Raw genomic sequence first — 23,008 nt, 5'->3', positions numbered from 1 at the left:
TAGCCTCTCCAAACTGCGGGGAGGTTAGGACATACAGGCCTCCAAGATTCACTAATGATGACTTTAATAACTACGGCGCTGCCAAAAACCGGGCATGTGTGTGAATGTGTGACTGTGCAGACATGAGGAAACACCTGTGTCTGAATTACATCTACATTATGTCGCAAACACACAAACAGATTTGTACACAAAGAACAACCTCGGGGGCATCCGACCCTGTTGTGAATGCATTACCCCCTCTGACAACCTCAAGGCACTTAACCCCCGGGCCAGTGTTAAATACATGTGTTGCTATTAAGGTTGAGTCCTGGGAAGGATTATGAATATGACATGCTTTGGAAGGCAGTGAGATGTCCCTTATGCCTAATTACCACACTGCAACAGTAGAAGGTTGCTCACAAGCAAGGTGTGTTGGGAATGGAAGGGTACAAACAGTACAGAAACTTCTAGACTTGAGGTGCTAATTACTGAGATTGTATGGTTGTTTTTCAGCTGCACCCATCCCAAAGGCTCGGCTCACGTGGCCAACTATGGTGAGTTTTCCAGATTTTGAGGACAAAGGGAAAATATTACGATGCGTTTGCTAATGATGTTGCCCTAAAACTGTGGTTCATAAGCTTTCATACCTATGACCGCCCTATAAGAAGTAATTTACCTGGTATTTTGCGCCAAGTTAAACTGAAAGTTGGATTCCCCACATGAACCGTTTCATGTTTCATGTTTCATGTTTCATGTATTTGTTTGCATGTATGTGTTTTTTTTTTCTTATGTCCAACCCGACACAAATGTCACATGATATTGGCCTTTTCACGAGTAAAAATCATTATTTCAAACGTGAACTAAAATTTTAACATATGAAAAGAAATGAATGTCACATATGAACTGTACATTGTTGTGAATTAACCTGTGACATTTACCTTTTCACATGTTACGTGTGCTTGTCACACGTGTAGATTATAATTAGTGCAAACACAACGAGGCACAATCACAAGTGACTGACACTTTCGTTCAAAATTTCCTCATAAGATATTTACATTTTCACAAGGGAATTAAATCGTCTGTGTGCGATTTGCTTTGTTCAGTGTGGATTTGAATCTCTAACCCTAACCCTAATGATTATTCATATCAAATTTTCTGAGCTGCCCTTGTTGCAAGAGGAAAATGTAGATTTGAAAGGACTTGTTCTGTTTGTCGGTATCATATCATATATGTCTGTGTAATGTATTGAAGCAAATGGTAATAATCTACCTTGCCACAAAATATCATTTCTGAGGAATACAGTGTGTCCGATCTATCTCCTCTAGAATTTAAACTAAAGTTCTGTGAATTTGGCTGCAGAACACAAGTTTGTGCTGACTGACCCACTGGTGTATCTGTGTTTTTTATTAAAATGGGAGGAAAGCAACAAAATCATGTAAATATATAAGTAAGGGCCCTGTTTAGAAGGTCTATAGCGTTTGGTTGAAAGCGCATAGCACTGGTGTCTTTAGGGCACGTCCAAACCCCTTTTGTTAATTAAACTGGCAATAATTTGGGCGCAGAGTGCTGTGTACGGCACATATGTGCTGTAATGAGACTCTGAATTAGTCATGGGTATGAGTTTCATCTCCCATTCCCTTTAGGAGCCAGGTGTCCTAGGACCTATTTAACATATTTAACAGTGGCACTCTTCTTCGGTGAGGGACAGGGATGTGGTCCCTCTGCCCCGGCCATTTCACAATCACCTGTCGCATCAACAACTCACACTCACACTTACATTTAACTGAGGACTGTGTGCGTGCACAGATCTCTTTGCATCGAGCACTGGAAAGTGCCCATAATCCTCCAGATCTCTAAATTTCAGCAGCATCTCACAGTCAAGTATTGTGGCCTGTACACAGACGTCAGAGAGATTTTTCTAAGGTTGTGCAAACTCATTATCTGCCCACCAGACTACTCCTCTCAGGAAGACCAGGAATACTTGACACCAATTATGATGATTTTTTTTTTTTTTTTCCATTAATATCTCGGCAGAATCACTACTTTGTTAAAACCAATAGAGAAACACAAAATTGACTGACCACATTTATGACCACTCATGAAAAAAACACTGAGGACACTTCATAGCTCAGCACAAATTGATCACAAGGTAGAGGTCAGCCCCATGGTGTTGTAGATGACTTTGTGTTCCATTTGAAGTTTTCCTGAGCAGAACAAGTCTGAGGGAGTTCAAGGTGAATTCATTTGAGCTTTGCACTCTGCTGACAAGTGACTAAAGCCTCCACATGCGGCGGAGCACAATATCTCAGAGGGCAGAGAGACGCAATGTGATTCAGAACTGGCAAATCAGTTATATTTGTGCTCTGACTCAGAAAAAAAGGCAGTCGTTAACGTCAGCCCTCTGTTGCTGCGGTGTCTCACAAAGTCACCAAGAGTGGAGGGCGATGGGTATATTAAGTTCCTTTTTTTTCCATTTGTGTGTGCAGAGGCAGTGTGACAAAATATTCAAACACTTGAGTCTGTAACAGAGACAGAAGGACTGACAGGAAGAAGGGCAGAGCCAGACAACAGGAGTGTGCTGAGTTGTAGCCAGTCAGGATAAAGAATTAAAAAAAAAATAAATAAATAAAAAAAATAAAACCATAGGAGTGGGAAGTAGGGCAGCAGCCATTGGTGAGTGGAGGGAACAGGGGAGAATAGAGGATAGAGTGAGGTTTAAACTCATCCCGTGTCACTCCTGATCCTCTCCCCTGTCCTCTTTAGCTGCTAATTTTCTTGACTGCTTCCCTTCTCTGCTGTTGACGTGTCATGTGTAATTTGAGCACAGCCTTAGGCGGAGATTCGTCTTCGTCCCTGTTAGCTTCCCTCTAAATCGGAGCGAGCGAGCGGTGCGGTGAAAGGCCAGCTTCATTCCTTTGAGAGTTGCCAGCGAAAGGACAGGCCATTTAAAAGTGTCCCCAAAATCACTTCCCCTCCAGCGTCGGCCTGTCTGCGCCGACCAAACTGGGTCCGCGTCGCAGCGGGAGCACTGAGTTGCGATGATAGAAAGTAATAGTGTGACATAACAGGATGCCTGGGTCCTTAAAAGTGATATAGAGTGTGAGCAACGGCATGGAAATAGTTGCACAAATCCATCAGCCTTTTTCCCTTGCCCACACAAAGTCACACACACTTAGTAATAGCACAGCAAACAACATACACTGAATAGAGGTTACACTCTACTGATTCAAAACTTTCACCGAGGCTTCAGAACCCCTGCCGCTTTAATACCAGGTTTACTATGGATTACGTACGTGTCGGTGTGTGTGTCTGGAGCATCTATAAACTGGAAAAATGATAGATTTGGGTGCGCGGCTCCATTGTGTGCCGAGGTGAGGCGGTTGAGCTGTAGGACAGCGAGGAGATGAGACATGTGGTGTATGGTGGACAGAGGTAGTCATCTGAGAGACTTTTCTACTTCTGCAGACAGAGGCTGCTCTCAAGAGAGCCAACAAGTGTGACAGATAGTTTGTATCACTTGACCTCTTTAAACTAGTCTGTCGGCGCTTGCGGAGGCAGAGGTGGAGGTGGGCGTTGCGCTGTGTCTCTGCACACGTGGATGGTCCTCGGAGCAACCTGGGACCAAGCTGTGGCCAAGTGGAAGGCGGGAGGCCAGAGAGTTGGAAGACACGATGTCAGTGCAATCTGATTTATATTTAAAGAGCCTGTCCACACATGTATACAGGCACACAGGGGTTTTTTTTTTGACAACTGAATTAAAGCCTTAAAATAGCATCTCCCTTGCTTTCCACAATGAATCTGTTACGTCACGTGAACAAACCATGTAGCTGTCTGCTGCGTGCTGGAAATCAGATTGGAGACTGATGGCGGAGTTTGCTAAGTGAGCCATTCTTCGCACATTTGTACACACATTCTAAACTGTGATATTTAATTGTTTTTTGAGTGGGCATGTCACAAAATACAGCCAACAGCAGTTGGAGATGGTGTGTTTTCAGTGGCACTTGCTTTTACAGGCTTTCAAACTTCAGGTTAAGTAGGTGGTTGCTAAATAATTACATCAAAATTGACTGAATATTACTATTCAGAAATATTATAATATATTCTATTTAGAAATATATATCTTTTTAATGTTATGGTCATTTCTTTAATGCATTTGGTGGAAACTGCAGACTGGCGTCTGCTGAACTTCAGCTGAACGTGCCATTTTAATTTCCATTTATTTTCTCCCCTTCCTTTAACCAGGCCCTCTAAATTAAAGTAATTATTGCTGCTTTGTCTCCACCTAGAGTCTGATTGTTGATTGCTGAACTGGTGAGATTGTAAATGGTTGAGGAACGGACTTTAATTTACTGACCTGCAGAATTTTGGCAGTAGCTAGGAGGAAATTAAAATGGCAGGATCAGTGGAAGGTCAGCAGAGAGCCACTGCAGGTTTTACATGGAAAACGTGCTGCTCACCAAAGACATTTCAATTACGTTGCTGGGTAATTACATCCTACTTACCACTATTTATGGACGTGTAAAATAAAGTGTAACCACGTTTTCTTAGCAGAGACTTTCAGCTACCTGTTGATTTCCATCAGCCAGTTGGCACCTTATTTAGGCTATTGTAGTAAAAATAGGAAACAACGTATTCCAGTTGGTTTTTATTGCTGAGGCTTGCTCACGTCACATGCAGTTAGGAAACAGTGTTGTTTAAAATTCCAGAATATATGAAACTGCAAGTATTTTTCATTTCCCCAGTTAAACTGCAAGACACAAGATGTCTCCTACTTCACAGTAAAGTCCTTTTTTAGTATCTGTGCCCTGAAGTCTTCAAGTATCCACATGTGTGTTGAGTATTGGACCAGGATTGGCTTCCAAGCTAGCTCTGATGTCACAAACCATGCTTACAGACTCACCTCTTAAAATCTGGTATCCACTGAGCACAGGCAAAATTTACACTTTCAACTATAGGAACGAGAAGAGGAACACATTTTTGACTGGAGGGAGAGTTTAACTTTAAGGCAAGATATGAAGAGTTCTGTGTTAAAATGAGATTTTAAAATAAATCTTGTGCCAGAGCTGCTTTGAGACAAATCAAAAGAACTTTGTATCTGAGCATTAACCTTTTGTCAAGTGCCACTGAGTGGACCTCCAGATTGTCTTTCGTTGGACCAGCGATGGAATGTCTTCAACACACAATTATCGTGCAGCTGGTCGGGCCTCCGTTGGAACAAGCTGTTCGTGCCGACTTAAGCCCCAAACACCCACTGCTAGCCAGCCCTCCTTCTACCCTCAGTTGCCCTTGCTTTAGTTTGCACCCACACACGCCATAGACAGCGCTACGGAGCCAACTGCTCGTCTTCCACTTATCAGTTTAAACGATCATGTTTCCTCAACCACCACTGCTTTTCTGGCACCTGGTTATTGACTGGGCTTAAGCTGTTGTCTAAATGAATGATGAATATTACAATAAGTGCCTGTACTTGTGCATAATTTAGCCAGAGCATTTGGACATGAATTATGTAAAATCTTGTTTAAGTAATTGTCTGTTCCCTTGTCCTGAGTGGTACTTCCTTTCCAGTGACTTTGTTCGAGCCAGCCAGGCCAGTATACAAAGCATGAAGTCAGACCCAGAAAAATCCCATTCTTTGCAGCGGTTGTGTGAATTGTGGCTATACGAACAATATGTACCGTGCATGCACTTGTATATTCTGTCAGACTTTCAGAGCAGAGCCCCATGTTGGTGTTGCTGCTGTCTGTCTTACTTACTTGTGGGACTTTTTGCCCTCCGTGCCCCCGGGGCCCGAGCCACAGTCGTGAGCCTGAATGATGAAGGTGTATTCCTTCTGCAGCTCGCAGTCCACCAGGCCACGGGCCCTCAGCTGACCCTCGCCAGACGTACCGTTCAGCACCACTGCTTCGAACGGCGCCTCCAGCCCGTGGATGTTGAACGCACAGATCTCCCCTAGAGACCAGGAAGAAGGGAGGGAGGGAGGGAGGGGAGGAGGAAGGAGAGGACGTCGGTGTTAGTCACAGTCAGTCAGGCGGAATACAGGCGGCGAATAAAGTGTGTGTGAGCGTGTGTGTAAGATGACAGTAGGTCTGTGAAACAGTAGCCACACTGTTTTGAGATTTTGGGCTATTTTGCTTCCATTACATGTTTGATTGCAGTCATTTATATCCTGATTTATTACCGTGTTTCCCAAAAAAACATGGTGAGGATGTATTTTTCATGGCTATGGAGAGAATTTTCTGAAGTACAAAAAGATTCAGATAATAAAAAAGTAATACAAGTTGAGAGAGATGTTGTTTGTTTCCTCAGTAAAAAAAAAAAAAAAAAAAAATTGACCTTGACGTGTCAACAGACTGAAACAGTTCAGACGTCTTTCCTTGAAACTCATGCCAATAAGTGCATTTCAAACTAGATAATGCCTCATTTGCATATTTAAACACAACATCTTAGAAACTCATGAGACAAAACACAATTGCCTTAACGTTATTCATGAGCAGGGGAGGTTTCATGGTTATATCCATTGATAGAAATAATGAATACAAAAGCAAAACCTTTTAACCTGTTGTGTGCCCCATTAAGGCAGCTTTTATAAGTGTGCGTTAAGCTTGGTGTGCTAACTTGCTCAGGGAATATATTGAATTAATCACTGCTCTCTCACCCTTGAATCAACAAGCTGCCTTGTGTTTGCGTTAATCTTTTTTTAACAAAGAATCTCAGACCTTTTGGCTGATGCCTTCCGTTGTGTCTGCAAGCCTACGAAGGACACAGCAAATGTCCATATTTGGAAAAGAGAAAAGCTTGTTCCCCAACATCTCCTCTCTTAGTAATGTTCCCTGGCAGTCCTGGAAGTTGACCTAACGGCTTTAAGTTGTAAAGATCTATCACCTCTGGAATACTGCTTAGTCAAGGGAAGCTTCAGAACTGATTCCATTCACAGGCTTATATATGCTGCAGGAGAGCTGGGCTGGCATAAACCTGCTTCCACAGAGTTTTCCTCCTATTCAGTCACCTTGGGTAATTTTTACTCCCACATTGGGTTTAAATATGTAACACCTCGGTCTCATTTACAGATACAGAGCAGTACATAAGTTCAATTTTGCATGCAGGCATTTTGCCAACCCATTAACTCCTGAGAGCAGATCCATCGTCGTCATGGTAGCTAAAATAAACAGATGGTTAATGCTGTGAAACAGTTGCAGTTTGGTTAGGTTTAGCAAATCGAAAAACAGGACAATGTCAACTTTTTGCTTTCACGTGGGACACGAACACCAGTTGGTTGGGGAAAGTTGTTTGTCACTTCCATCAGCCCCGACTTCCACGCTGCTTAGACTCTGTTGCTCTTTACACTACATCACCTGTCAGAGGACGGCATTTGTAGCAGACGTCTAAGAGCAACGGCCTTACGCTTCTCAGTTTGACACTTAAGTTACTCCACTAGCATCACACCTTGATACTTCAGGTGATGTGTGACATGACTTCAGTAAATCTTGACGTTTTCACCGAAAGCATGATCTTTTCCTTAGATGTTGTGCCTAAACCCCATCAAACTTTCAGCAAGTTTTATTTTGAAAGTCTAATCAGATGCCAAAGAGCCCTTTGTGTGCAAAACTGATGCTAGAGGTGTTAGCGGCACATCATTTTGAGGCTTATGGCTAATGACCAAGTTAGCATATTTGACGAATCGGAAGTTAATGGGAAAAGACTGGCGAATCTGCATGCAAAGTTGGACTTGTTGGAAGTCCTGTTATGTATCTGCAGGTTGTGGAGACTGGGCTGTGTACTAGTGAGAATAAAAGGCATGATCTAAAAGACAGCAGCAGAAAATTACACTGGGGTTTTATAAATAGATCAACTTCCCACTGATGCACCCTCAGTGTAATTGCTCTTGTGAAATGGTATCAAGGACATTCCTGCTGTCCCCCCCCCCAACCCCCAATATGTAGACACTCTTCCAAAAAAAAACATACAGCACAATTGAGTTACACAAGGCGCAAATAAAACTATGACGCCTCAAAGTCACCCTTGTGGAGAGATATAGAGGAAGAAAATCCATTTAAATCCAGAGTGAGCTGCTGACAAGAGCAAAACAAAAGAGCCAAGAGGCAGTTGACATTTATTAGCAGGATGTATGAAGAAGCGGTCCATTTGTGGAGTAGGCAAGGGAAGTTTTTTCCTCCTTCTTGCATTTTTTTTTTTTTTTTTTTTTTTTTAAATTCTCAGTGACTTGATGTCCCCTCATGCTTCCATCGGTGGGATTTCAGGAAATCACTTAACACGCCCTGCTCACACTCTGACCTGTGACAGCTAATTGCACTGATATCACTTAAACTAACAGCAAAGACTAAATTGGATTCCCGAACAGTCTTGTGTGCGCATTGCTCCTGGCAAGTTCTGATAAGAGCAACTTTATTTTCTCCCACCTTCCCCGTTCTCTCCCCTTTCATCCTGTTTCCTGTCATAATCCCCTCCACCCCACCGCACCCCTCGCCCTCCCTTCCTGTTGGGGCAGGGGCTCTGAGACGACAATTTGCCCACAGAGGCGCTATAGGCAAAATGATAAAGAAAGAGCAGAAAAAGGGAAAAGGAGAACAGAATATGAGAGAGTAGGGAGGGGGTTGTCGACACTGTCTGCACGCTCTAAAGACCCCCCCGCCCCCCAGCCCCCCCTGCATTGCCTGAACAATGACTTATCAGAGTTAAATGGGCCCCCACAATATGGAGAAGCATGGCCTGCCGGGGAGAGCGAAATCCTGAAATGGCATTGAGCAAACGGTGTGCGACGGGGAGTGACAGAAGATGCAACAGTCTTGATGTGCTGCTTCTCTCAATGGTGCACCACCGTACAGAACAGGCAAATGGAAAATCCATCACCGCTGGAGCGAGAAATAAATCCAATATACACAGGCAAGTGCAGAAGCTTCCCATCAGGGAGAATATGCTGAGGATATGCTGATGGCACACGCCCACAGCGGAGGCTGGGTGGCCCGACATGCTCGTCCTGATTTAATTGTAGCCGGGAGCGTGGGGAGATGGGTCAAGGTGACCGCAGGAGGAGGACCTCCCCCTTTTAAGACTCAAACGAACACTCAAACAGTTCCGGGGGACACCAGAACTGTCGCTTTTTTAATTTTTTTTTTTCTCCCCTCTTCATACATTCGCCTATCACTTCACTCCAGACCTGATTGAAGTGTTCCGCCACCCGCTGAGAGGCAAAGACGGTTGGTGGAGGAGGGAGGGACGGGGGTGGGTGCACCGGGGCCCCGGCGGCAGCGGAGGAACAGATGTTGGGCGGCTGGCACTTGGCAGAGAGCTCGCAAACGCTAATTACTGCGCTAAACTGTTAGCTAAATATGTGTCTCCGCGTCACATTAGGCTTTTAAGAGGTAGATTTATGGTCAGAAGGAACTCTGTCTTCTTGAAGGGGTGCCATTTAAAACTAATGGATGCAAACTAATGGATATGGACGCCGCAGTGCTATTTCCTTATTAGTCTGTTTGCTGCGTTGTCATCAGTGTTTGGTAATTTGGCATAATGGATTGTTTTTATGATCTTCAGCACTCCATATAGGGTAAAAAAAACATGTTTAATCTCCACACTTTACACACTGGCACAGTAAAACTTTGATACAAACTTACTTGACTTTTTAAGCACCCTCTATTTGTCTCATTCTTTCCTCTGCCTTACTCTCTGCTGCTGTGATTACTAACTCTCCCTTCGGGCATCATTACATTTTCATTTAATCAAGTCCAAATTAATGACTGTCTATTAGTCAGCGGGACTGTGTGCTCAGGACCTAAGCTGCTGTCCTGCTGGTGTCAGAAGTCGGGCAGTGCTCAACACCTCGGGGGAATCTGGCACCCGTCCACAGCGGACTATCTTTGAGGACACAGAGCTCATTATCAGTGAAGGCAGAGACGCTTTACTGGCAACGGTGGCCCGTGTTTGCAGAGCTGGAGGAGTGTGACAAAGTATCAGGGGCCACAGCGCCTCGGGGCCCCCGAGTTATTATCAAAGCTGACAGAGCATCGCTGATGAGCCTCCTGCATCCGAATATACACACAAGCTGCTTTTGCTGAAAAGGCGCTCTCACACATAAGTGCATAGATATGCATGGCAGCTGTTTACTGAGCATCTGAGTGAGAGGCAAGAGGGGAGATATCAGGCAGGAAACAGTCGCACTGCTGAGAGGAAGAGGAGGCAGGGACCGATATGAGGGGAGATGAAAGGAAGGATGGGACGATGGCCACCGCCGCCTTAGGGCAGCTCCGATCTCCCTACTGGAGAGTGACCAAAGCACAGGCACAAACACACACACACACACACACACACACACACACACACACACACACACACACACACACACACACACACTCGCATTTACTCAAACTGTGCCAGTCGGCAGCTTTAATCAGAGCTGACATGCCTTTCATCCTCCTACTGTTGGAACACACAGCACACAGACAGTAAGTAAATCAGATTACTGGATATCACACTGTCACTGAACACATTCTGGACCAGGCGTCGCTTTGCTGGCACTGTGGTATTTGCACCCACATTATCTTAATATTTTCACTTGCCGTTTTTTGGCAAATCAACCCTGTTTGCACAAAAGTTGCTGCCTACTATGTTGTTTACACAGTTGTCATGATTTCGGCTGTTTTTTTGTTGTTTTTTTTTCCAATTTGGATTTGGCATATAATTATCTCTTGTATTAGTCACCCGCATAACCCGCTAATTCTCCCCCTCGTTTTAGTCAGAAAAAACACAATCACACCACTGCGAACACTCAGGGATACATGGATACACACTGGCACTCGCACACCCGCAAACCCTCTCAGCTGCAGTGTGGAGATAGACTGTCAGCCTCATAACTCTGCAGAGGGCCGAAATTGAAAATGCTGTAATTATGCTCTTCATGAAATTAGCCAGCCGCGGAAAAAAAAAAAAAAAAAACACAATTGAGAAGCTGTCCATTCCGGAGATAAGGATTAATACTAATCAAGCCTGCATGTTCTGACTGGAGTGCGTGAAACCTGAAGTGGTGTTTGTGTACCAGTGTGTGTGTGTGTGTGTGTGTGTGTGTGTGTGTGTGTGTCGGCTGGGGGATTTTTAATTAAAGACACACTTTCTCAACAGGGGTTTAGGGTGTCGTTGTGTGTGAGTGTCGTGTGGGGGAGTGGACTTGTGGCTGCCCACCCCCACCCCCCAATCTCCTTGCTGTTAATTACATTAAAGGCTCCCACTGCCTTCTTACAGAGCGAACACCCGCCCTCTGTTTGTGTATGTGTGAGCGGTGCCAGAGTGAAGGGTGGCGGACTGATCCTGTCAATCAAACTCTCATTTCAAGAAAGCATTAGGTGGGCTCAGGGGTGCTGCTAGAAATTATTGGCTTCCTGCAAACAGCTCACGGGGGACTTGAAACAGTAATTTTCCACAATCCATAGCATGTATTGGACCATTCATTGCTTGTCCCCTTAATTTGTTGTGCTGTTTGGGCTCTTTTTTTTCTGTCTGTTTCCTTTTAACTCTTGGAAAACGGACCTCCTAAACTGCCAGCAAATGTAAGGTTGGTGGTTCAACTCCTTGCCCCTGCAGTTGACATGACAGTGGACTTGGGCAAGATATTGACATCGCCTTTTTTATTCCATACATTCTTCTTCCACAATGCAACTTAGCGACTGAGTGACATCACTGGAGGCAGATTGCAGCTTCTTCTGGGGCACATTTGAAGGATTTTATCAAGTACTTCTCGTATCTAAGCCCATTCCAAATGTTCAGCTGTGCTAGGAAATACAGTCACTTTGCAAAAGCCTGACACTTGAGCTATTGTTTCACTGTGACTTTAAGTCCTGAACATTTGTGTATTTCCAAAAAGCCATTAGTGTTTCTTTGATAGGTTTTCTGTCATGATTTCTTTTTCCAGAGCATAGCTAACCCAGGTCACATCATCAGGGGTAGTTTTCTCAGCTGTCGGGGACTACTGTCCAGAGGCTGAGTAGTACTGCCTTTGACAAAACTGATCTTGGTTCCCCCTTTAACACAGGAAAGCGATAGTCTGCTGTGGAGATTATTTCTCTTGTTTCCACGCTTGTTTTTCTTCAGAAAGTGCATCATATGTTGGTAACAGTGGGTAACATCATAAAACAAGGTGAATTAGAGTAACTGTGACGCAGAGGAACAATGCTTGCGGTGGCTTTTAGACTGAATCAACATGCCCATGCCTCTAAATCTTCCCTCTCCAGGCGCTTCCCTGGACAGGCAGTCCTGAAAACATCAATGCTATTTTGTCTTAGCAGCTTGAAAGGCCTGTTAGCTCTGCCAACTGCGCGCTACGCCATACACTCACCTCCCCCTATATGTCAATAAAGTTAATCACAAACCCCAGCGGGCGATGTGTCAATTACTTCAGCCTCGACTTGGAACAGAGCCAACGCAGTGCTGTGCAAGCATCAAACTATCAATAACAACCTGGCATTCAGTGCAGCACCAGCTAGACTATTACAATAAACGCTAACACCTCATTTAATCAGTCGGCTACTTGATGGTTATGTCTACTCAGAAACAATCGACTCAAGCTTTTCAGCCGATGACGACCAGAAAGAATCAAATTTCACAACACTGACATATGGGCTGTGTGTATTTGTGCCGAAAAGACTGACTTTCAATTTCTTGTTAATTTCAGAACATGTAGGACAAGGCTGACATTTGAAACTGTGTCCATAAAGGGCTCTTTGTGAGCAAATTACCTAACGCAAGACAAGGACTTCTGGTATTGAATTACTCTCACATTTGAGCACAGTCACAGCTTATTCTCACTATTTATAGCCTTTTTGCGGTGTCTTTACAGCACTCTGTCAGATATTTTTTATGTAATTTCTAATACTATAAGGCCACATTGTTGTTGTCTGTCACCACTGAAAAGTCCACTGTGCACAACAACTGGATTTAGGCCATTTACAGTAAATCTAATCCTGGATTACATATTTTTCCCTTCATTATTTTGCACATTGTTGCTGGATTACATTTAGATTTAGTACAATTATACTTTCAGTCTGATCCTGATAACTCTCTCCCTGAGCTCTCCAAAAATACAAGCAACTCTTTCCTCTTTGTCACACACAGAACTAAATTGAAAATATGACAGTTTCTTTGTTTTGGCTTCCAAATAAGATCAGGGAAAGAAATAAACCAAGAGGGGAAAATAACTTTTAAACATTAATAAAACACTATCAAAGCAATTGTATAAAACGCAGCAAGGAATCAATAGTTTCTATTTTCCAATTCTGTTCATGGAAATGGCCTCTGGGGAGAGCATGTGTCCTTGTCTGAGCAAGGCCAGTTAGAGTTCAATGTGTTTAAATATCCGTATCAGAGTTTATGACCCCCATTAATGCCCCTGAGGACGCTTTCTGCCAGCTGAGCTGCACGATGAAAGAAAGACCAGCGCCTCGCTGACACTCTCTTTGACCATGGATAAGGTTCATTAGATCTTAGGTCAACAGAGCAGAACAAATATAACAGAAGCCGCACAGCGGGATGTACAGATTTTGTGTATTGATGTATTTGATTGAGAGGCTTTTTCTTTTGAAGAAATACAACCTAGTCCATATCCCTTTGGTTGAAAGAGAAATTAAAAAAAAGATCTGGTACCAGTTTAGAACAGTAATTACAGCACATCCAGTCATCTTCATTTGTTAAATCCGATATCATGTGGAATTTTTAATGGGGCTTTACTGGCCCACTACTTCATGAATGTCATAGCTACTTTATATACTCTAATGATGCTCATATTATGGATTATGAGAAGCCTGTGTAATATACTTTGGTTATTGCTTCATATTGATGTTTTTTTAACACACATTAGTTGATAAGTAATACGGCCCTTAGAAGTTTTCATCAGATGCTTATTAATATTATCATGTACTAATGAGCACAATAGTGTTTATGATGCTACCATTAACAACCGGTAGCATCATATGCAACACTTTTGTTGGATTATAGATGTTGGATTATAAAACATTTATAAACTCTTATAATAAACTTGTGAACAGTTTACAGAATGCTAGGATCATTTTTGAGTGTCAATGTGAGTATAACTAATGTACATAGGTCATTGTTGAACCTTTGCTAAGCCTTTATTGCTGCACTGTTAATGTAAGTAAATCAGTCTGTGGTGCAACCACACTTTGGTTAAGATTTGGTCTGGTTCAAGCACAAGTTTAGATTGAGACTGTGTCGAACAATGAGTGACCCTCTTCCCTTAACGGTTTTGGCTGATTTCTGTAAACCTAAATGACTGGGATAAACAAGAACAGAAGGGGCAAACCTGAGCAGGTCGGCCCAACCAGTACCAAGCCTGACAGGGTTTCAGGTAGGGGTTCAAAGCACTTTGTACACCGTGTTTTTAAAAAGTGCGAAGTGATGAAGTGTATTATTATTATTATTATTATTAATATCATTAATATTTTTATTATTAATATTATTATATTATTATTATGTGACTTTGAACTGTTTACAAAACAGTCTTTGCAAAGTATTGCAAAGTGCTGAGGATGATTGACGGGTCTCAAAGCCTGAGGAAAGAAGCCGCTTTGTCTGGTCGAACAGCAGAACAACAGAAGCTATTAATCTGGGCACCACATTTTTAATCCCCTTTGATATACAACCTTTTATGTTAAAGACAATGAGGGCAACTGAATCTCTTCATTTAAAGATGAAGACTCAATCAGATGGTATCAAAAATTTTTTTTTCACAGCATGAAAAAGACCTCAGCCAGAGAATGGCCAGTCCAAGGATTAGTGGGCATAGTAATAAATCCATTCTTTTTAAAAAGATCCCTAAACGCTCCACGTAATATTATGCATTCTATTCTTACCACCAGGCATCACCCACTGCCCTCCACAGGGCCCACTGGAAAATTAAAAAATTCTCAGTTCCAGATCTCTGAGATGAAATAATTATCCCCGCTCCACATTATGTAGTGCCACACTGCCCAAGCACGGGCTGAAATCCTGCCATTAAGCCATCGATCATCTCATCGCACGCCGGCGGCTCCGGCAGCCGAGCCCAGCTGTTCACCATCATCACCACTGAGTGCTGCAGGCTCGGCTCCAAACACACAATGGATATGGCTCCACTCAGCCGGCTCCTCTCTGCTCGCGATTCAACAAAGCCTGGACCAAGGCCAACGCAAAGGCATCAGGCTTTGTTTTTTTGCATTCAGAGCTGAAATCAGAGGCGAAGATGGGTGCTGAGTTGTGTTTTGATTTTTGTAAATGCTATAGAAAATGGGGTTAGCAGAGAGTACTTTACAAATACTAAATATACAGCTGTCATACAACAATATATGCGTGAATTATGCGTGTCTCCACTGACCGAAGCATATAATGTCTGCTAATCTTATTCATGCTCTATTATACTAGGTGGTTTAAAAAAGAAAACAAGATCACAATATTTATGCTGCCTCAACACAACACCTGTATCTCTGGTCTATTTTATATGTAAATTGCTATCAGTTACATCACCCTGTTTAAGAGCTCATGCAGCCATAGTGTCAATGAAACAGGAACCCATCCTTTATAGTGGAGTCTGTGGTAATGAGTGCATTAGGCTGATGGCGCAGAGAGAGTGTGGGATGGATGAGCTCGCCGTGGAGCGGCTGCTGCGATCGTGGAAGATGGTGGCCTCAGGTGACACTTCGTCTGCCGCTGCTGGCAGTGTTTACCTTCAGGGGGGAGGACGGATACAGGGGACAGGGAGGAGGGAGAGAATATAGTGAGACAGCGAGTGTACAGTATGTCTGAGAACAGCCGCAGAGAAAATATCGTTCTGTTGTCTGTGGGACGTCCCGTAAGAGGACTCACGGAAGATTATTCTGCTCTTATTCCTGACAATACTTCAGACCGAGAAGTCTTTGCATTCATGGCAGTGAGCTGAAACAGAAATACAGATGTGATGGATGACATATCCTCATGGCTGCCACCGTAGAGAACAAACACTTACAATGTCAACGCCTTCTCTAACAGCCAAACTAGCTCTTTATCAGTTACAATGGAATCAAACAGATTCAGCTGTGGCCAAAACAGGGGACCCATTTCATACCACCAGCCAATTAACCATGACCATGATTGCTCATGAAACTAAACCAAGTGGTTGTTATTATAACTGATGTCATTTCAGTGTTTTAACTCCACCTAGTAAATATCATTCAAACTTCAGACCCAAAGTTTTTATCAAGGAACCTTCCAGCCCAGTAAAAAGATGATGGTGTCATCAGGACTATTCTCTCAGACTTGTTCTGAATGATCCTAATATGTGAAATCTACCATGCACCCGTTTATATGCTCTTGTCAAATTACATTGGCCACAAGCCAAGCCATTTAAAGATCTTCTTTAAATCAGGCCCATACTGACATTTTAGGTTAATCGTATATTGACTTTGCAGCATGTGTTTCATCCAGTAAAATCTCGGGATGCTTTCCCAGTGCTTTTCAGTTAAGGACAAAGCCATTTTTGTTTCTCCAAACTCAGAATAAAAATGCTTCGAGGAGAATTTTCTTTTTCAAACTCTCATTGGAGAGAAGTTTGCTTTACGGCAAGTTGTGAAAAATGACTTGACTTTTTCCACCCAGGTCTCCTGGCACCAGTGGGCCACCATCGCTCACTGATACTGTTCAAATTGGGCCAGGGACCTAGGAGTGTGAAGGTAGGGCAGCCTCTGCCAAAAATGTGTGTGTGTGGGTGGAAGCGTTGGAGCAGGTGAGAACGAAAAGGTAAGAGATTACAGGCACAACAATACACAGCACAAAAAATGCCCCATAGACTCCATTTCTCTCCATCTACACTTGTTTTTCCACTGCTGTGTGTGTGTGTGTGTGTGTGTGTGTGTGTGTGTGTGTGTGTGTGTGTGTGTGAGTGTGTGTGTGTGTGTGTGTGTGTGTGTGCTGTAAAGAGAGAGAAGGAGGGAGCGATCAAGGTGGAAACATTGATAAAAGCTCGGCTGATTTGGCCTCTCACTGTTGCTACACCTGTCTCCTTTTCTGAGAAAAAATGTGTGTGTGTGTGTGTGTGTGTGTGTGTGTGTGTGTGTGTGTGTGTGTGTGTGTGTGTGTGTGTGTCTGTCTGTCTGTCTGTCTGTCTGTGCTCTCTATTCTACGGTTTGTGTTGTCATTGCTGCCTTCCACCCCTGAAAACCTGCACTTGCCTAACACACTCGGCAATTGGCTGGTCAATATGAGCGGGAGAACAGCTCTATCCCTGCTATCATTTATTCCTCTCGTTCGCTCTCTCATTTATTCCTGTCGTTCGCCCGCCGTCATTTCTCAAATTCAGCTTCTTATTAAGTGACTGTCATCCATGCCATTTGTCCACGGTGCTGCGTTTCTCCATTCCTTCATTTGCCCTTCATACCGCTTTCTCCTCCTGACCTTGCTGGAGATATGCAGCAATGTATCGTGTTAAGAAGTCATATTTATCTCTTATTTAACCAGATATGCTAAAATAAAAAGACACATCCAATGTAGGTAGCTGGACTAGAGTATTTATGAGCCCAATGTCCTGGTCAACAGAACAGTGTTTAACGATCACATACCTATACGCTGCCTCATCTCAACATTTTCAACCCAGGCAGCAGAATGCATTTTGGCAACGTAAATCAAAGATAAGTCCACCATCTCTACACATGAACATGAGCATAGAGAACATTGTTCGTGTACACAGAGTTTGCTAAAAAGAGAGTTTTTGAACCACTCACGTTAGCAGTAGGTTCCTCCTCTAGCCGTTGTCATACTCAGGGATCGACATCCCTAGGTAGAGTGTATGTGGTTCAGTTGAGCTATGTGTAGAAACCCTGGTGATACTACGCGCAAAGTTTCATGTTGTGTCGAGCCTTCTTAGTGTTTTTAAAAAAGTGATTTTGATGCTATTGTACAAGTGCCCCATGCACTCCCATTGCAAATGAGTTTGAGCCTAAAACAAAAATACGGTCAATCTTAAAAGTGCCTCTTTCATTGTAATTATGCTTTTACAAGAAGGTCTGACTCATTTAAATTAAAACAAAACAAACAAAAACAAGCCTAGGTTGCATTTTGGTGAAAGTTTCACTTTGAAATACATGTTTTGGAGGCTGGAGATGTCCAGACTTCTGGTTGAAGTTTCTGGTATTGCCACCACAAACATGGCTGGAAATTGACTGGTGAGGTTTAAGCATATAGCTGCTATGGTGGACAAAAAACACAGCCCGAAATTGGCTCAAGGTCTCCCAAAATTATCCAGTGGTTTCAGGTTTACAAATGTTAAAACGCAGTCTCAAACTGCATTTTCTTTAAACTTCATGAAATGCTAATAGGATGGCCTTACATAAAGGCCCTTTTAAAACCTGGTCATTTGTTTTTCTACATATAAGACAAAAGCAGGGTGTGTTTTGATCGCTTCCAGGTGTATTTCATGATGTCAGTGGTCCAGTTTGATATGCTGCTATCCCTCCTAGAACCACACATTTAAAAGTGGACCATCAAAACAGACTTAGTCTTTGGAAAAAAAGAAGAAAAAAAAAAAAAAAAAAGCACCATGGTAGAAGTTGAGACACATCTGTCACCAGTAACTGCATCATTTTCTGAAAACAAGTTCCTGAACCTCTTCTAATGCATTTTGGATGTAGCATAGAATCACAATGAAGACTTGTTAGGGCTGCCGTTTTACATTGATTTATTACGTCAAAGCTAAATGTGTTCTCTGTTTCCACCTCACTCCCAAATTAGTCATCTATCACTCTCTTTCTTGTCTGCTTTCTTTCTTCTGATCCTTGGCTGTGGAACCTAGTTGGATCGCTCAATGAAGGCCCGTGGGACATGGAAGTCAGACTATACTCTCCTGCTATTCAAAGCACAGTCACTGTGAGTGAAAAGTGATTAAACGTGGCAACACAAAGAGGGCCTTTTTCCCTTACAGCTTTTGACTGATTTGTGATTAAAAACACTTTCTCTTGATAGATCAGGGGTCACATTTTCCACTGGGTCACCTCTCATGCTGCTGCTCCACTTTAAAGGAAGGTTCATTACCATTGCCAGGGGGCCAGGGCGTTGAAAAAGTAGCTTGCATGCAAAATATCTATTCTAGCCACACAGATACAATTTGTCTAAATGAATAATTCAAATATTGAGGTTTGTCTCTATATACCATAATGTTGACTAATGCAGTGCTTACAGAATTGCCACCAAGTGGATCTGGCAGGAGTTTCTCTCCTGCTGCTCATATTTACCACATGCTCTACCTGTTGTAATAGTGTGTCAACAGAGTTACTTTTCTATGAACTAGAATTTACAGTTACTCATCATTCACAGTATGATCACACCTGGTTCTTTGTGTAATAATCACCTATCAAAGAGGGAAATTTCAAACTTTCAGCATTGAGAAGTCCATTAAGTCCTTACTATATATATATATATATATATATATATATATATATATATATATATATATATATATATATATATATATATATATATAAAAACTAGCCCAATGAGGTGGTTAATTAACCATTAGGCCATTAGGTCATTTCTATAATGAAAGGGTTAGGGTTAGGGTTAAATATTTAAAACATCTAATTACTGGAATGAAATTAGGTGTTCACCTGCAATCAAAAAAAGCAAGATAACACCACATATTGACTTTTTTTATTTTTTGCATTAATGTAGGTCAATATGCTTTCATGAAGCCAGGATAAGAAGCAGTTATTACAAACAGCAAAGTGAACCTAATGGGCTATTTTCAGTTTTCAGTTTCCCTTAATGTATATGCAGCGTACCATATGCATCATTACATTCAACATGGTCTCAGTCCAATCTGGTCAAATACGGCAGCTTCTTATCCCTGTAGCATAAGTTTTGCCGGAGTAGGGAGTTAGCAATAATTCCTGTGCAATGTTTGGTAAGACTTTTAAAATAAAGCCTGCTGACTAAGATTTACATTATCCAACATGATTAGATATTATAAGAACACATTTGGCTGTGGGTTGTAGAAAAAAAACATCTTTTTTTTTTCCCCTATAACCCTTGCAGCAGACCCTTTGCCATTTGGTCTGCAACAAGGTTGATTCTTATGTCAGAAAATGCAATTAGGTGACCAAAACAGGAAAAGGTATTGTTTTACCCAGCGAATCTCATCAGGAGATGGTGTAACAACTGGAATAATTGTGGAAACACTGTACACTGTAAAAGAAACAGCAAACAGAGGAGGTGAAGAAGACAAAGAAGCAGAGAGATAGGCACTGCGATAAAACAAGAGCGAACTGATGCCGTTCACTCAATGGAGACCGCCAGTGTTGTGTCAAAGTCCGTTCCCTCGTTGCTTCCCCTTACCGCCAGGACTTCAGATGATTCTTTCTACTAGATCAGTAAGTAAGAGAATGTTCGTAATTATTAATAAAACCATAAAACCAGCAGTTGCTGCACTGAAATCAGGGTTTTTTGTTCAAATCTGGACATTACCCTGGCTGCCAGCAGTAGCCATGTTGCTAACGGCAACAGTAATACCAAAGGGAAACACAGTGCGGGGCTGTGGATGGGTGGCGGAGTGTATATTTCCACTTGAAAATGACTTATCCAGTGTTACAGTTTATATATCCTGTAGAGTAGTGAAAGGCACTGGGGGTCAGGCATAAACATTCAAACTACGTTCTCTCTTTATGTTCTATCTCCAGTCTGGAAAATCTGTATACATTTAACACACTGACCTCCTTTTGTGAGCGAGGTGGAACACATGGGTCAGGTGGATGTGAAAATGAAATTTGGATGAAATTGTTTCAGAGTATGTCAAAAGATGAAAGCAACTTTGAATGAAAATAGATTTAAAAAACACACGTATATAGGTCCCAGACGTAATGCAGGATAATTGAGAGCAGGCAGATGTATGGGCCCTGCTTTCAATAATGCATTTCCATTAACCACTCACAGTTCTTCCATAACACTTTTAAGCAAGACAAGCCTCACCACAGAGACAGACTCTTGCCGGCTTGATGGAGCACTATAAGGACGTCATTAAAGGACCAGTGTCACACTGTATCGGAGCTGATCAATACTTGTGCGGCAGATGCATATTTTTTTCTTTTCTCCACTCTCCCAATCCCTTGACAAAGGGCCAGACGACACTTTTAACCTTCAGAGTCTTTTCAACCTCATTACTCTTCCCCTCACTTTTAAAATCTCTTCCGTCGTTCTGCCTGTCTCTCCTCCATCTCCAAACCAGCTCCGCTCACCTGGTGCATTTCTGCCAGCAAGCTAATTAGCGGCAGCACTTTTTACAACCCTTACATTATCTTTACTGCAGCTCCTCAGTACGCCACATTAACTGCAGAATAGATGCTGTCAGCTGTTCTGGAGAGGGCCGTGGCTGTAGCTGAGCCACGGGACCTGTGCACCTCACTGCCACTACAGACGCAGATAAAATCACTCAGTGAGATAAAGTCAAGTGTCAATCGCCCATTTAAGGACATAATCGCTGCAATGTATATAAAACAATTATGCAATATATTCAAAAACTGTATTCATTAATTATGTTGGTTGTCTATTTTCCAGCTGATATACACAACAAACAAAGATAAGTCACACTTTTAGTTATTAATCACCAAAACACACTGTGTATCTTGAGAAAAAAACAAACAAACAAAAAAAACACCTTTAAAGCATTTCCCCAGTCTGAAAAGTTTGAATCCTGCATCTTTCACATACTTTTACATACTTACTCGTTTGCCAGCAGCCATTTTCTCCCATGCTTTTGTTGTTGCATTGCTGAGTTTTCTTTGCATGTTACAGCTGCTGACAGTCAGTCAATGGAATAGCAGAATATCGGCTGCGGTCTTTTATCCTCCCACAGAGCGTGCATATGTGTCAGTGGGATGTGGATTAGTGTGTGCTCAGCTTTTGTGAATACCGTTTCAAGTGCCGACCCATTATCTTGCTTGTGTTTGTGAGGTTTTCGTATCATCCTGTAGCTTCCCAGTAGTGTCCCTTATGTGTTAAAATGTTCATTCTGGTCAAAGTGTGAATGTTTAAGAGTCAAAAACCTATCTTTTTTCTAAGCTTTTCCAACAAGTTTTTTCCCGCGTGATGTGACATTGGTTTCTGCATGATGAACAAAGCTGTAAATAACCCCCTTCATGTGCCTCTCCTCTGTTCACACTAAATCCAGCACCGGGACATCTTCCCCCCCCGATGATCGTTTTATTAGCTTTTGTGCTCAGTTTTCTGATTCACTGCTTTGTTTGCGCTGCCGCTGCGCCCTCCCTCTTCATTCACTCTTGTAACTGGCTCGACCACCACTGCTTTGTCTCTCTGGTGGTCAAAAACGCCACAGTGTCCCTTTAAAAAACAACATAACTTAATTTATCCTGAAAACACAATTTAGAAAATGTGTTCACAGGATATGGACCCGCCAAACCTGACAAGTGTGGACCGTGGTAGAAATACTGTCTCTATAGCTGCAAGCTGGTAGTTTAGAGAGTACAACAGTATAACAGCGCTGTTGACAAATTTACACATTTCCTTCCACTGTTCACATCCCTCATTCTGCCTGAGCACCTGCCGAAGCCTGTCTGAGCATCAAGATATTGCATTAAGATAGCGTCTGTCCAGATTTGGACGCATTCACGCAACTGAAGGGGGCGTGCTCGGGCTGAAACGGTGTTATTAATTTGCTCTTCAATTAAAACGTAATTATGCATCCTGACATTATCTCACGTTTCGAAACATCCTCTTGAATTAAACAGTGCCACATGCACCAGAGAGCTATGTACAATGTATTAAAAAAAACAAAAGAATGTGCGCACGCGTTATGTAAAGTGATTGTAGAAATAAACCCCTCAATTAAATTTGGCAATAGCTATAACTGTGAAATGGTGAAAAGGTAAATATCTCAGCAAAAATCAATAAAGTACATTAAAAAAAAAAAAAAAAAAAAAAAAAAAAAAAGCAACAGAGAAATACCACTATTTCAGGGCCGGAAGATATTTTTCTGCAACCCATTCTGTGAGCTAAG

General features: G+C 42.4%; 1 protein-coding gene across 1 annotated transcript in view; it reads right to left on the bottom strand.

Annotated features, from left to right (window-relative positions):
* Positions 1 to 23,008, bottom strand: part of LOC119013047 (calsyntenin-2-like) — a 250,492-nt gene that overhangs the window by 98,743 nt on the left and 128,741 nt on the right. The window contains exon 3 of the mRNA XM_037087394.1: positions 5,733 to 5,928. Coding sequence (XP_036943289.1) covers positions 5,733 to 5,928 — 196 coding nt within the window. The remainder of the gene's footprint in view (positions 1 to 5,732; positions 5,929 to 23,008) is intronic.

Source organism: Acanthopagrus latus, chromosome 2 (genome assembly GCF_904848185.1).
Source record: "Acanthopagrus latus isolate v.2019 chromosome 2, fAcaLat1.1, whole genome shotgun sequence".
Lineage (NCBI taxonomy): Eukaryota > Metazoa > Chordata > Actinopteri > Spariformes > Sparidae > Acanthopagrus > Acanthopagrus latus.
The sequence above is the reverse complement of the archived record's forward strand: the minus strand, read 5'-3'. Positions and strand labels throughout refer to the sequence as shown.